The 16,187-nt window shown below is 41.2% G+C and overlaps 1 protein-coding gene across 1 annotated transcript in view; it reads left to right on the top strand.

The window, feature by feature from the left end:
• LOC103350516 (acidic leucine-rich nuclear phosphoprotein 32-related protein) overlaps nt 1-16,187 on the top strand; it is a 30,291-nt gene that overhangs the window by 11,427 nt on the left and 2,677 nt on the right. Inside the window, exons 4-6 of the mRNA XM_051818763.3 lie at nt 6,997-7,115; nt 10,842-10,984; nt 15,473-15,670. Coding sequence (XP_051674723.3) covers nt 6,997-7,115; nt 10,842-10,984; nt 15,473-15,670 — 460 coding nt within the window. The remainder of the gene's footprint in view (nt 1-6,996; nt 7,116-10,841; nt 10,985-15,472; nt 15,671-16,187) is intronic.

The following is a 16,187-nucleotide window of genomic DNA, read 5'->3' as shown; positions in this document are numbered from 1 at the left end:
TATTTATGATCTTTCACAGATGCAAGTAACACTATCACTATACCCGATGATTTTAAGTTGATTTAATCTTATATTTGTTTTTTTAAAAGCATCAGAAGACTTTCTAAATGTATTATTCAGGGTTCTCCAGAGAGGGACCAATAAGATAAAACACAAATATAAGATTTTATTATGAGAATTGACTCCCTTGACTATGGAGACCATGAGGTCCTGTGGCAAGCCGACTGCAATCTGGAGAAACAGGGAAGGGAAACCAGGGTGTCACTGAGCCTCAGTGTAAAGGTCTGAAGAGCGGGGGGTGGGGGGGGTGGGGGGGTGATAGTCTGAGGCTGAAGAACTGTGATCCTGGAGTTCTGATGTCTGGGGGAAGGAGAAGACTGACGTCCCAGTTCTAAGAGAATGAATTCACCGTCCCTCCACATTTTTGTCCTATCTGGGCCCCTATGGATTGGATGGCACCCACTGACACTGGTCAGGGCAATATTTAAACAGCCTGCTGATTCAAATTCTAACCTCTCCTAGAAGCACCCTTACAATTGCGATGGCTAATGTGAGGTGTCAACTTGACTGGATTAAGGGGTACCTAGATTGCTGGTAAAGCACTATTTCTGGGTACATCTGTGAGTGTGTTTCTGGAAAGGGTTGGCATTGGAATAAGTGAAACAAGTAAGGAAGATCTGCCTTCCCTCAATATAGGTGTGTGCCATTCACCATCAATTGACTGAGGACAAAAGTAGAACGAAAAAAGCAGAGAACAAAGGGAATTTACTCTCTCTTTTAGAGCTGGAACATCCATCTTCTCCCACCCTTGGACATCATAAATCTGGGTTCTCCAGTTTTAAGCTCCAGGCCTTACACTGTCAACTCCCTTCATTGTCAGGCCCTCAGACTTGGAATGAATTATACCACTCACTGGCTTTCCTGGTTCTCCAGCTTGCAGATAGCATGCTGTGGGATTCTCAGCCTCCATAACTGTATGATCTAATTCCTATAATAAATCTCCTTTAGTATCTGTCTATCTGTCTATCTATCTATATCTGTCTATATCTATATCAATCTATCTACCTATCATCTACCTTTCTATCACCTATCTAACATATACATCTATCTCTTGTATTCTATTTCTGTGGAGAAATCTAATACACAGCTTGCCCAGGAATAATGTTTGACTTACTATCTGATAATACCTTTAATCGGTCAAGTTGATATGTAAAATTAAACTGGATACATAAAATTAAACTGGATTGTATCATTTTGTGTTTTCACACGGCATTTTGCATTTGGTGTACTAGCTATGTTTCATTATTCCTTTACGTCTCACCAGATTTCACAAGTGTACAAATAGGGAAACAAAGCATTGCTGTCTGCAGTCAGTGATACACATGATGCTTGAATTCAATAAGTGATTTACAATATGTTATATAAATTATTTGAGGACAAGGACTGTGCATTTCTCATGTCTTTGTATCCCCTACATCAGTTAAGTAATATTAGGTATGTTCCTGCTTTAGTGAATGTTTGGTGTGAATAAAACATCTCATATTTTTTGTTACTCTCCTATCTGTATTTACTACCTTGCAGTAATACCGTATATTGTACTATTGTGTTATGGATTTTAAAAAAGTGGCTTTAGATATATTCATCTGCCGATATGCCCCTCTCAATGGCATTACTTTACCCACATAATATCTATCACTTTTCATTTAAATTCAGTTGACAAAGGGAGACAGAAATAGCGTCATTTTCTTTAACTTTGACTGAACTTTCTTCTTATGCTTTAACTCTGTCAATACGATCTGCAGCTAAGCATCGATTCCTATTTTCAAAATGTAAGTAGACAGTTTTACCAGGAAGAAATTAGAATTGTCCTTTTGGGATCTCAGAATCTTTTGTCCAAAAGCAAGAAGTAGTGTGGAGTTAGCGGGGGAAAGGAGACTAGAGGAAGTAGAGGCCAAGGGCGTCACATGTGTAAGGAGCTCTACAGCAAAAGGAGGAGGGGGCTCCATCAGGAGCTAATGTGGACAGGTTCTTAATGTTAGTGTGTGAGCAAATCACTGTCAGGCATGCAAAAAATGCAGATTCACTGGCCCTGTTGCCAAATGAGCTGATGTAGTCAGAGTGAGATGGGGCCCCAAAATCTGCATTCATAAAAGTTATTTCAGCCGGCGCTGTGGCTCAATAGGCTAATCCTCCGCCTTGCAGCGCCAGCACACCGGGTTCTAGTCCCGGTCGGGGCGCCGGATTCTGTCCCGGTTGCTCCTCTTCCAGGCCAGCTCTCTGCTGTGGCCAGGGAGTGCAGTGGAGGATGGCCCAAGTGCTTGGGCCCTGCACCCCATGGGAGACCAGGAGAAGTACCTGGCTCCTGCCATCGGATCAGCGCGGTGCGCTGGCCGCTGCGTGCCAGCCGCGGCGGCCATTGGAGGGTGAACCAGCAGCAAAGGAAGACCTCTCTCTCTGTCTCTCTCTCTCACTGTCCACTCTGCCTGTCAAAAAAAAAAAAAAAAGTTATTGCAAGAAATTCTGTTGAAAATTATCTGAAGTCCATACTATAAGAAATATGTTTTACTAGGCATGAGGAGAGGAAGGGAAGGAAAACATTTAATTAGAAAGTGAAAATATTGCTTAAATAAGGATACTGGCATGGGGCAGCAGGGAGGCAGAAGATGATGACTGTGGCAGCCATCATGAGGCAAAAAGAGATTGTATTCTGAGCCCAGGTGAAGGGTTGAGGTTTAGAAAGAACTGCAGAAATTTGAGGGGATGACGACAGAATAAAATGTGAGAGTAAAACAAAAGTGAGCACATGCGAAAAGGGCCCAGAGGTCTCCCTCCCTCCGTGAGGCCGTGCGCTGAGGTCTTCACTCAGCAAAACCAATCCCACATAACGAGCATAGCGGCCACTCATGCAAAGGACCTCATTGCTCTGCAGAGATAAAGGCACATTTTCCTTCCATAGATCTTTAACAACACCCAATCTCTCGTAAGTGACTCGTCATAAAAAGAACAGAGCACGATCCAGGGCATGGAAACCATTGGAAAAATCCCATCACTGCAAGCCATAGAGAAAACTTGATGTCCCTTCTTCATTGCTCTTAATTTTGTTTAAGCTTGTTTTGTGAGATGGAGAACAAGTGCTTTTCAAAAGCATTCTGCTCCGAATTACCCTCTTTCTAGATTAGAGCCTGAAAACACCCACCACAACTGCTTCGGTTGATCTCAATTGGCCCCTTGTGCATCCATGAAGAGTTTGTTAGAAAAGAAAGGCTATCTGGTGTGTGATAAACAGCAGTTTCCCAAGGCTTTGATTGCCAGATCAAGATTGACTCAACTTTGCCCAATTAAAGGAAGCAAAAGAGCACATTGTTGGCAGAATCCTTTTAAAGAACAGATTCTTTCGGGTTTCAAATCCCCCAGCAAGTTAATTCAGGGACTGCTGTTAGAGTTACAAATCCAGTGAGAGGACAAAGAACTAGCTCAGAGGTAGCAGGTGAAAGTTAACGTCCCTGGGCTGTCAGATAGTCCAGACTGTGGTTCTCAGCTGCTAAGATATATCCTCAATTACCAACCAGGTCACAGTAAAAAAGGAATCCAATTTAATACTACTCCTCACAGTGGAAATGACCTTTGGCCTCCAACTTCAAAGAAATCTATGAAAGCTGTGGTAAAAAGAAATAATTAAAAGAGTAGAGGATCAATAGCACTCAAATAAACAATAAAGGGCAGAGTTTAATAACTCTGGGGAATCTAGTGCACAGAGGACGATACCAGATTTGGTAGGGTGACGGAGGAGGGGACAGTGTTAAAGACAATGCGATCTGAAATTCTCCCTGTCAATTAAGTGATTGTTCCAGTTTTCCACTTCTGTGATTTTACCTCCAATCAACCTCATCAATGAAGGAGAACATTTCCTGACCCGAGGATATTTTTTTCTTTTGACGTTCAAGGGCAAAGGTTTCTTGGACAGCAATAGAATAGTTCATCACGAGGAAAATGCTTGAAAAAACAGATGGTAGCTTGACCTCTACTTGCACTGGGTATAAGAGTTGCTGTTTATGTCAAAATAAGGAAATGTTGGACTCTTTTTCTTATTGTCTTCCATCAGTCTTTCATCACTGGACTCACTGTTTCTCAGCACAGTCCTGACAAACATGCCAGAAAAACAAAGTTTGTTTTTGATACATTCATTGTCCTGTTTCTCTGTTCTTTAACCTTTGAAATGAGAGGAATCAAGCATTGTAGAAACACAAAATTGGGGAAGCGTGTACAGTGTCACAAGGCATGTCACAGAAATACAGTATGTGAGAGGTGGGGGCATTGAAATAATTTAATGCAGAATTGCATTCAGGGGCCTGGCTGATGTCACAGGACAATAAAGTTTGCTTGAGGAAGCACAATAGAGAATAAGGGCCCGTGGCAATAAGGAAGCATATATTGGTCTAGAAGTATTAGAAATTAGTATTTTTATGAAGCACTGGGGCCAACCAAACATGTTTTCTCACAAAATTCAGCTCATGGTGAGCCTTTGCTTCAAGTCTTCCCCATATTTTTGCAGACATGGAACACTGATGCTCAGAAAATTAAAATTAGTTATTGAGAGTCACAAAATTCCCTCTCTACAACTCAGACTGGAAACAGGACATCTTTCCCCTAACTCTGGAAGTGTTATACCATATTTAGAGAATGATGAGGTTGGAAGATAGTGGGAAATGAATTTGGAAATGGAAATTTGGATAACACTGTGGACAACCTTTCTTAACAAGCTAGGATTTGTAGGCAATAAGAACTCTCCCAAATGCTTTGAGCATGTGAGTGCTGTGGTAGGAGCTGTGTTTGGGAAGGATTAATGGTAACTTGTGTCATTTACATTGGAGGAGAGAAGCAAGCAAGAAGATCCCAGAGAAAGCAGTCACAACTCGGCAGGCAGACATGAGGATTTTGATGCTGAACAGGAAGGGAGAGGTTCCCTAAGTGAAAATCTCAAGGATGAGGGGCTGATGCAACTGAGACACAAAAGAGAGAGAAGCTCAGGAGCGACTTCTGAAACCCCTGAAAGGAAATTCTGTGAAGATTCGAGTCACTACCATATTGACAATTTTATTTTCTATTTATTTGTTTGAAAGACAGAATAAAGGGGAGGGAGGGAAGGAGAAAGAGATCTTCCATCCTCTGGTTCACTCCCCCAAGTGACCACAGCAGCCAGGTTTGGGCCAGGCTGCAACCAGAGCCTGGAACTCCACCAGGGCCTCCCACGTGGTGGCAATGGCCCAGACCCTTGGGCCATCCTCTGCTGTCTCCTGGGATGCATTAGTGGGAAGTTGAATGGGAAGTGCAATAGCTGAGACTGGAACAAGCATTCCAATACAGAATGCAGATGTCTCAAGTGGTGGCTTAACCCGCTGTGCCGAGATACCTGCCCCTGTTGTTATTTTTCTTATTTGGGCTAGAAATAATTCCCCATATGATTAAAAGTCAATTCTATTTGTTAGCTTTTTTCCTTCTGTTAACAGAAGTAACTCCACTTTTCTTTTAATAGTTCTAGAAACATCATCAAATTATAATTTCTCTGAATCTCAGAGTATGCATAGAATTGAAGTTGGCTTAATTAAAACTATATATTTTAACTATCACATTTTTCCTATTAGTGGTCTTAAAGGACTTAGAAAGAAATCTAGAGGACTTCAAAAAATTCATGAAAAATTGAATTAAAAGATGTTTATTTGGGGGCAGTAATGTGGCATGGTGGGTTAAGCCACCGAATACAATGCCAGCACCCCATATAGGCACCAGTTCAAGTCCTGGCTGCTCCACTTCCAATCCAGCTCTCTACTAATGTGCCTGGGAAAGCAAAGGATATGGCCTAAGTGCTTGAGACCCTGCACTCACATAAGAGATTGAGAGGCAGCTCTAGGCTCCTGGGCCAGCCCCAGCCATTAAGGCCACTTGGGGAGTGAACCAGAGGATGGAAGATCTCTCTAGTTCTCCAGCTCTCTCTCTAACTCTGCCCTTCAAATAAATAAACCCTTTTCAAAAACAAGTTTGTTTTGATGCAAAAAATATTTGAAAGCTGTGCATATAAGGAACCTTCAAAAATTTTATGGAAAGTGTGCATTATGAAAAAATTATGCACAGATTTCAAAAATGTTTTGTAACAAAATAAATTTATCTTTTAATCCCATTTTTTCACAGATGTTTGAAGTACCCCCATACAAGTGGAAATTTAAGTTGAAGTCCTTCTCAATCATAGAAACTTAGATAAATGCATAGCATAACTATGAATGATTTAAATCCAGTTAGTCTGCAACCTTAATTTTTTCCCTGATAATTGTATTTGTTTTCTTGTTAATTAAAAAATAATAAAGGAAAAAAAAGTGAAGTTGCTAAGTTGTTGGCTATTTTCTCTTGTGTAACTCATAATGAGAAAGCTCACCACTAAGTTCAAGAGACACAGCACAGGCTCCAGCAGCAAAGGGTGAGACAGGAAAAGAGGGGTTTAAATATTTAATAGACCTCTCCTGTTTAATTTATCATCAACACACCTGTGGGTCTGACCCAGGGTTTTCAAATCAAAGGTGCAGTTTCCCCTTTGTATCCATGGCTTTCATATCTATGGGTTCAACCAACAGTGAGTACAGAAGTCACAGATGCAGGTATGGGTGTGTGGCAGCTGTATTCCATTTAGAAGGTATAAGAGGAAGGTTGACCTTTGGCAAGTTTCAAGAAAAGTCATTCTCACAATTAGAATGTGCTGAAGTCTCAGAGCTTCCCTGTCCCTCCCTCTCCCCCTCCCCCTCCCTAGTCAGGTTGGGCAGAGGGGGTGGATGAAATCTCATTTTGCTATTGCTCCCACTCTATGGTATAAAAGGGGTCAAATCATGTTTTCCTTAATCCTGATACCATGTGAAAGCTTTGAACTGATCTAATTGCACGGGAAGATGTGATCCTGTCCTCCTGTCCCCCAAACCTGCTTCCAAGGTCTCACCTGTGCTTCTGGCCTAGGACCTGCTGAAGACGACGTCTCCTTCACACGGATGGGCTGTGCCTTGACACCAGTAAAAAGAGTCCTTGGAAAAAACAAATGGGAGAAGTGGCTCCAAGAAAACTGGGAGGACTGCACGGTGAGAGCTTAAAAACAGGAAGCCTACATTCTCCACTGGTTAACTTACAGCATCTTTTTATACCAGGCAGTCCTCAGCGTGAATGCTGACATGTTCAGCATCTCTCAGAGCTTTCCCTAAAACCTGTGGGGTTTGGGCTGCTCCATCCTCCAACCCCCTTCATCAGGATGTACTACTTATGTTTTCTTTTTCTTCACCTTATTCACTTATTAATTTGAATGTCAAAGTGATATAGAGAGAAAGGATATGGGGAGAGAAAATCTTCCATCTGCTGGTTTATTCCCTAAACAGCCACAACAGTCAGGGCTGGTCTAGGCTGAAGCCAGGAGACATGAACTCTGTCCTGGACTCCCACATGGGTAGCAGGGGTCCAAGTACTTGGACATCCTCTGCTACCTTCCCAGGCACATTAGCAGGAAGCTGGATTGGAAATGGAGCAGCTGGGACTTCAACCAGAACTTCTATATGGGATGCAGGAATCTCAAGTGGTGGCTTAACCCTCAGCAATGCAATGCCAGCCCCTATATTTTCTGACTCTCTTTTGTCTTGAAATTGCTGAACTTTGCAAAAACTTTAAATATTTCAGAATGAAATTACTCATTTTGATTGTTTTTTTTTTTAAGATTCATTTACTTATTTGAGAGGCAGAGTTACAGAGAGAGGGAGACAGAGAGAGGTCTTCCACCCACTGGATCACTCCCCAAGATGACTGCAATGGCCGGAGTGGGCCGATCTGAAGCCAGGAGCCAGGAGCTTCTTCTGGGTCTCCCATGTGGGTGCAGAGGCCCAGGCACTCAAGCCATCTTCCACTGCTTTCCCCGGTCATAGCAGAGAGCTGATGCAGAAGAGGAACAGCCGGGGTACAGGATACTTAGCCTATTACGCCACAGCACCAACCCCATTTTGATAGTTTTAAAATGTCAAGATTTGGACAACAGTCTATATCAATGAGTTTCTGATGCAGTCTGGAGCTCAGGGCAAAAGTTCTCTACAGCAACGGCAACCAGCCAGGTCTGACTGGAAGTATCCTGGAACAAATCAAAATTTTCACCACGGAATGATACAAGCTGTGGTCTTAGTGCTGAAAAGCTTATCCCTGCCAAAACCGCAAGCCTTGAAACAGCCCTGCAGTCAATCATGCTGACCGCTTCAGAGGCACAGGGCCGCCCTGGCTCAGGCTTCTAACTCCAGTTGGACCAAGCTGTGCTGAGGCAGAGGACTGGGGATTTAACTGAAGAGGAATGCTGGTAGCAGTCAAATAGTAAATCAACTTTGCAGCCGAGTGGTACGCCAATGTTTTTGTTTTTCAAAGTGATCAAACTGTACTGGAAAATTGTAAGAAGTCTTCAAGAAATGAAATTGGGTCTAAAAGCTCTTTGTTAGCATTTCCTGATGCCTCCCTTGCTTCACACGATGATCTTGTAGGTCATAGATTCATAAAATTAGGGAAGGGAAAGCGCTTCAGAGAGAATGTGGTCAAAATTCATTCCTTTCCAAAGATAAGGAAGTTAAGAAAGAGGTATAATTTGCCCAAAGTTACACAGCCTCTTAGTAGAAGATATGAACATAGAAGAGAGTTCTAGTATGGTGTTCTCTTTCCTTTTAAAATTCACTTTAATTTATTCATACATAATGAATTAATAATTTCACTCTTAAAAAGTATACATTATACCTACTTATTTATTTTCAAAATTTAAGTAGTATATCTATTTTAAAAATTAAATCAATGCACCAAAGGCATTGACCTCCATTCCCAGGATATTCTTTATAGGCAATCATTTTAGTGTGTATATGCATTCAATCTTTATGCCTGCAATTTAAACCATGAGTATACTATAAGACCAAGTGGAGCCTTGCAAATAAACTATCACAGAAAACCTAATTAACCTTTCAATATCTATACTGTAAGAATACTGCAGAGAAAACTTAATTGGAAAATAATGATAAGTAAAAAATAAACTTTTCTGAGGTAACATTTAATATATAGACAATGGATGTAATCTTTTATCATTTCTTAAGTTTAATCCTCAAATGAACACCTTTTTTTTTGAAAAATGACACTCTTTGCACCAAGTATTATAATATATATCTAAAAATGTCAAGATCCTAACAATTTTTCTAAAGATAGAGATGTTTTAAGAATGACAAATTACTTTACTTGAAAGTTTTTAAAAGGGAATTGTTATTCAATTCACTAATTTTTCTTGACACAAATTAATGGTAAAATGTGAAAGTGAAGAAGCCATGTTGATATTTCTTGAAGTACAAATACATTCAAACCAGAAATAACAAAACAAACTCACATATAATTTATGTACACTAGAGTACCTCAAAAAGTTCATGGAAAGCAAATTTAAAGGGTCAGTTTGGGGCCGGCACCATGGCACAGTAGGTTAATCCTCCATCTGCGGTGCCAACATCCCATATGGGCACCAGTTCTAGTCCCGACTGTTCCACTTCCAATCCAGCTCTCTGCTGGGAAAGCAGTAAGAAGATAGCCCAAGTCCTTCATTCCCTGCACCTGCATGGGAGACTTGGAAGAAGCTCCTGGCTCCTGGCTTCAGATCAGTGCAGTTCCGGCCATTGCGGCCATTTGGGGAGTGAACCAATGGAAGGAAGACCTTCTCTCTGTCTCTCCCTTTCATTGTCTGTAACTAACTCTCAAATAAAATAAATAAAATCTTTTTTAAAAAAGGGTAAGTTTATTTTAATGGAAACATTTTTTGAAATTTATGCAGAGAGAGATTTTAAAAAGTTCAAAGGGGCTGGCGTTGTGGCATAGCCGCTGCCTGCAATGACTGCATCCCATACGGGCACCAGTTCAAGTCCCAGGTATGCCATTTCTGATTCTGCTCCCTGCTAATGCACCTGGGAAAGCAGTGGAAGATGGGCCAAGTGCTTGAGCCCCTGCACCCACGTGAGAGACCCAGAAGAATCTCCTGGTTCTTGGCTTCAAATAGGCTCAGCTCTAGCCTTTGAGGCCATTTAGGGAGTGAACAAGCGGATAAAGGACCTCTGTCTCTGTCTCTCCCTTCCTCTCTCTCTCTCTCTCTCTTTTTCTCTTTCTCTCTGTGTGTGTGTGTGTCTGCCTCTCTCTTTGTGATTCTTTCAAATAAATAAATATTTTTAAAGTTCATGGAAAATTCTTGCTATGTATATTTTCAAAATGTTGCACAATTTCATCTTTTAATTCTGTTTTCCATGAATTTTTTGAAGCCTCCCCTTAGAGATTACAAGAGCAATGCTTCTATTCAGAGTAGTTTTAATTTCCATTATATCCACGTGCACTGATGTTAACAGTAAAAATAAAAAATCCACTATCTTTGAAACATTCCAGGTCATTTTTTGGCATGTATCCCTATTTTACTTAAAATAAAATCATAGTTTTCATTTCTTGAATAATGTTATTATACTCTGAAATTCTTTTCTTTATAAATGTGATTTCTGACTATAAAAAAATCACATTTTTTATAAATGTGATTTTCTCAAGTGAGGTTAATGATAACTCATCATTTAAATGAGTAATTCTGAAACAGAAGTTTTTCCACTTGCTGCAATGTAATGGTCATGTTTGCATGTATTTGCATTAAAATTATGTTTGCATGAATAATAAGGCATGAAGACTCTGGTTGAAATGATGCATACAGCAATTCTCAATTAGTAACTGCTTTCAAAAGTTGACTAAGAACTTACATTTTTTCCCCCTCTTATTTGTTTTTCCTTTAGAACTTGAACATTTCATTTCAGGATTTGGGGGATGCTTACCAAGTTGAAAATTTTAACAGGATTCTTAGAAGACTTATTAGAGTTGAAACCCTATGGTTAGTGGATAATTCACTGGTGGATTTAAGTGCCATACGATTGCCAAGGTACCTGATCCCTAGCATGTCTACTTACTATGTTACAGTTAAATCCTTTGCCATTTAGAAATTTGTGACCATTGTTTATACATATCGTGCCTCCCTTTTGGAGGTCAAGTCTTTAATGTGGTACTTTGTGCTAAAACACATATGATAAGGCAAAAAGAAAGTTATATGTCAAAACACTATATTTTAGTGAGAAAAATTCTTTTCCAAATTTTATTTTTAAAATTCTATTTACATTTTATACTTACACATTTTATGGAGTACCCAGCAGTATTTCCACATAAACCAATCAAATAAGGTAATTAGCAAATATTACCGATTGTTAGGAAAATAATTTATAATCATGGAAATATATGAACAGCAAAGCTTGCCATTTTATTTGTGTTATAAACCACAAAATACAATCCCATATTTATAATAGTTGTAAAGTAGCAATTTTTAGTCCTATTGATGAAACACCTACAGAAAAGATTTGACAAGATTGTAGATAAGACTCAGCTTCAGGGTTACGTTCTAACTTGGGAGTGGAAGTTAGTGATCAGATTAGTGGCAAAAACAAACTAAAGATGTTTAAAAGTATTGTGGATCCCTTAGTCTCCCAAGGATCCCCAGCTCTAGCATTGAAGCTTTTCCGCCCATTTGCTCAGGATTGCCTGAGAATCTATATACAGAAAATACTATCTGCTTCACCAGCAGAACGGATAGATGGGGTGACCAATGACAGGGTCAGACAGTGGTTTTCCAAGAATGAATTAGAAGATGAAGAAAACTGAGCATCCAAAAAATGAAGGTGAAGATCTGTTGCTCCCCGTCTTCGTGGAGGAACGACACAGGACCCTGCGCTGTTCTTTCTGTCTGCTCGGCCCTTCCCGGGTTTGCTGCTGGTTCTTCCCGGGTTGGCTACCGTCCCTTCCACCTCCGTGGAAGGGCGGTTCCCCCTACCACTTTCCCCACTTCCGCGGGGGAGCGGCACACCGCCGGCCGGCTCTCTCGGGGGCTGCTCAGGTGTTCCCCTTAGATGTTCCCCTTAGATGTTCCTGGTGCATGTCGTCTCTCTCCTCCTTTATAGTCCTCCTCCACCAATCCCAACTCTGCTACCCACACGCCGAGTACGCTGCTCTCCTCCACTCAGGAGCAGGATCAGCTCCTGCAGGTCATCGCTCAAGCTGGCGAGAGGCAGCTGCGTAGAAGTTGTTTTCTCCTCTCCCAGCGCCATATTGTGGGAGAGCAGATGCATAGAATAAGTCTTAATTCCAGTAACTTAGTCTACTCCGAGTTGCTCCCAGTTGCTCCCCACAAAGATCCATCTCTGAGCCCAGGCTGAGACGAGGTTGCAGAGGAGAGCATTATGGCTGCAGGCTAGAGGGGAGGAGGGGTGGGCACAGCAGTTCCAGGATGGGCAATGCACCGGCATCCACACCTTCAGTCCTTTTCAAAGCCCCTTGGTAACTTAACATACATTTACTTAGCGTTTGAATTTAATTCTTCTCTTTTTAAGTAGCTAATTTTTTTAAATTTATTTATTTATTTTTGACAGGCAGAGTTAGACAGTGAGAGAGAGAGAGACAGAGAGAAAGGTCTTCCTTTTTCCGTTGGTTCACCCCCCAAGTGGCCGCTACGGCCGGCACACTGCAGCTGGCAGACCTCGATGATCCGAAGCCAGGAGCCAGGTGCTTCTCCTGGTCTCCCATGCAGGTGCAGGGCCTAAGGACCTGGGCCATCCTCCACTGCACTCCCGGGCCACAGCAGAGAGCCAGACTGAAAGAGGAGCAACCAGGACAGAATCCGGCGCCCTGACCGGGACTAGAACCCGGAGTACCAGCGCCACAGGTGGATGATTAGCCTTGTGAGGCGTAGCGCTGGCCAGAATTTGAATTTTTACAGCTGCCAAATCAGTGTATAGAAAAATTGGTGCCAGTATATTTATATCTTTTCTCTCGCTCTTGCAAAGAAAGTCATGTCACTGGGTTCAGCATCGTGGCACCGCTTGTGACACATCCCATATCAGAGTGCCAGGACAATCCAGCCCCCTATTAATGTGCCTGGGAAGTAGCAAAGTATGGTCCAAGTAGTTGGGTCCCTGCCGACCACATGGGAGACCCAGATGGAGTTCATGAACCCCTGGCTCCAGCCTGGCCCAGCCTTGGCCATTACAATCATTTGGGGAATTAATCAGCAGATAGAACATACCCTGCCTCTCTCTCTTTCTCTCTCTCTCTTTCTTTCTCTCCCTTGATTCTCCCTCTCAAATAAATAAACGCATTTTAAAAGATAAAGAAAGTCATGTCACTGTGTACTGGATCTTCCACTTCTTCCCCCTCATATATCCTACTGAGTGGGAAATTTGTGTTGGGCTGAATCGGAGAGACTGAGAGGATGGCAGGGCGCACACTGTATGACTGTAAACAAGATAGGATTTCAGAGGAGACTAGAGAGCAAGGCAGAGGGGCAGGGACGGCTTGGAGGGAGGGGTTTCAATTAGAAATTGGCATAGACCTAAAGTGTTTCTAGCAATGACATGTAATCTGGAACAGGGCACAGGTCAAAAGCTGTTGAAGATGTGATAATGATCACAGACAATACCAGTGGGAGAGGGACCAAAAGGAAGCAAGGAAAATGAAAATAAAAGACATGGCAAAATTACAATGAAATCCAGGTGAATTCATTGTTCTAATGTTGCAGTTGTCTCTGGCCAGCACCATCTTTACCCTTAGCAATTGTTATTTCCACGTTTCTGTGTGGACCCAAGGCCCATGAATAAGTACCCTCTGTTTCTCATGCTGTACTGAATTCCAGACTATACACAGAGGAATTTTTCCTTAAGGCAAGTTGTCAGTGATAGATTTTGAATTATTTTCTCTATCCTCACAGTCTTGTAGAATTATAGTTTTTAGGCAAAAATGCTGGGGATCATTACGTAACAGAAAAGTGTATTCAACTTAAATGCCTAACACACTGTCCTTCTCCTAGGGGTTCATTTTGGTTTTCTTTTAGATAAAAAGGCACTTTGTGATTGAAAAGCTGTTTCCTCAATATGAAATATTTTGAGTACAGAAAAGTATAAAGAAAAATAACTATAATCTCACTACTTACCAGCAATATTTTTTAAAGTTACTGTGTTTGAGTGTGTTCTCTTATGTTGCTGAGATTAGGTATAATTATTCACTTTTTTTTTTTCAGGACCAGTAAGTCTTGATCTATTCATTGCATTTTCTCAGGGAAAGGAGAAAGGATGGGGAGAGTCAGCATAGTTGTTACAAAGCAATTAGAAAATGAGAAAGGAAGTACCCAGTACAGCAAAAACCAACCTTCAAAGAAACACACCCCAGTGACAGGGTCACCAAAGCCCAAGGGGACTTAGTCTCCTGCAGTCAGGACTGAAGGGAAGGAGGCGGTGAAAGAGCAGACGCAAGCTTTCTTGCCCTTCCTCTGTCCCCATAAATTCAAGATTTCCCACGCAGTTTTGGTTGCTAGCAGTAAACATGGAGTTACATTCATTTGGTCCTATCAAACAATCTTGTGGCCACTTTGATGTAAGTTCCTTGCACCTGCATAAAAGTTATTGAGTGACTTGGATGTACATCCATAGTCCCTTTCTTGGTCTTCAAACCCCACTTTCTACACAGAAGGTCCGTAGTAGCTTCACTTCTTTAGAAGACAAGTGGAGTAGGTTTTAGCCCTCAAAATACATCAGTGTCTTGTTTTTGGCATGAATCATACCAAGAAATGGTCTTGATCCCAGAAGATTGGGAACAAGGGATGCAGGTTTCCTATTTTCTTTAGGGTTTTCACATGAATCCTTTAGATTTGTGGAGACTCCCCAAGAATTAAGCGTTTTGTTGTTTTTATTACACTGGGGAGCAACTATTTGGCGTGCATAGCCTATTGAACTACCTCATTTTGCCAAGAAGAGCTGGGGTTTTTGCCATAGTATCCTTTTGAAATTCCCTTCACCTTGAACGTGTTTCAAGTCCCCATGACTTGATCTCTTCCTGCTGGAAGACTGAAAATTAGTCTAAACAGGAAAAGGTGGTGCAGGGAAGAGAGGCTGAGCCAGGTGAAAGGCCCAGAGAGGAAGCCTTGCTTAGGGTTGCCCTTCCCTCTCCCCATTCACAAAAGGAAACCTACACAACCACACATAAATATCTAATTGTTGGGATATCTCAACTACTCACTTTTCATTCAGGACATGTGGAAAATCTACCACAGGCCAAATATTGTGCTAGGTCCTGAGTATATATCTTAGAAAACAAATTTCTGTGCTCATTGAGGTTTTAGTCTCATGTCTCTTGCTTATTTTCTCTTAATGTTTAATACAAAACTCTCTCTCTCACACACACACACACACACATGTTCATGTGTGTAGAAGATGCCACTGTCATTCTCTTGAAGGATTGTGGTCTAGAGGAGACAAACTAGCCCTCTGTGAAGTCTGCTTGTTGAGCATCTTCTTAGGAGTTAAGCACCATGATGTTTATATTCTGTGTCCAGCTGCAGAATTTTAAATATGAACAAAAACCATCTCACATCTTTCAAACAATTGCCAAAGATACCTCAGATACAACATTTATCCTTGGCTGAAAACCACATTGAGACCCTGACTGGACTCTCGAGTTTACAGTGCACTCCATTAGAATCCCTTACTCTCAAGAGGAACCCTTGTGAGTTTCACCAAAATTACAGGAAACGGTAAGCCCCAAATGCCTCAAGTCATCTTTTGCACATCACTGAATATTGTGTTTTAAGTATATTTTGCAATGCAGCTACCCTCTTGCTTTAATTCATTCAGTAAATATTTATTATTTCTGCTATGTGGACACTTCCTACTTTCAAACTTAACTACAGAACTTTTAACAGGCCTTGTCTTTTTTTTCCTTGTTAGCATATTCTTCTTTTGGTAAATTTATAATCACTGAAAAGATGTTAGGCTCTTCCTGTAATGTGACTTTATGTATACAAACTGATTTCATTTTAAGACTTTCAAATTTTGTACATTTTATCTCATAGGCTTAATAGATATTATGTCTCATAATTTTTTAAATAATAGATTCCTACCAACTTCTATGAGACAATATTATAAACAGTTTGTTCTCTGGTTTTATTTTCACTCCTTTGAGCCACAGGAGCATCATTAAGTGAATACAAAGAAGTAATTGATTCTGTCTACTCCAGTGGTTGAAAGAGTTCAAAAACCTGCCAAGAAGAC

The sequence above is a fragment of the Oryctolagus cuniculus genome, chromosome 4 (assembly GCF_051225735.1).
Source record: "Oryctolagus cuniculus isolate XC-2025 breed Fujian yellow rabbit chromosome 4, ASM5122573v1, whole genome shotgun sequence".
NCBI lineage: Eukaryota > Metazoa > Chordata > Mammalia > Lagomorpha > Leporidae > Oryctolagus > Oryctolagus cuniculus.
Note: the sequence above shows the minus strand (reverse complement) of the source record. Positions and strands in the feature narration are given on the sequence as shown.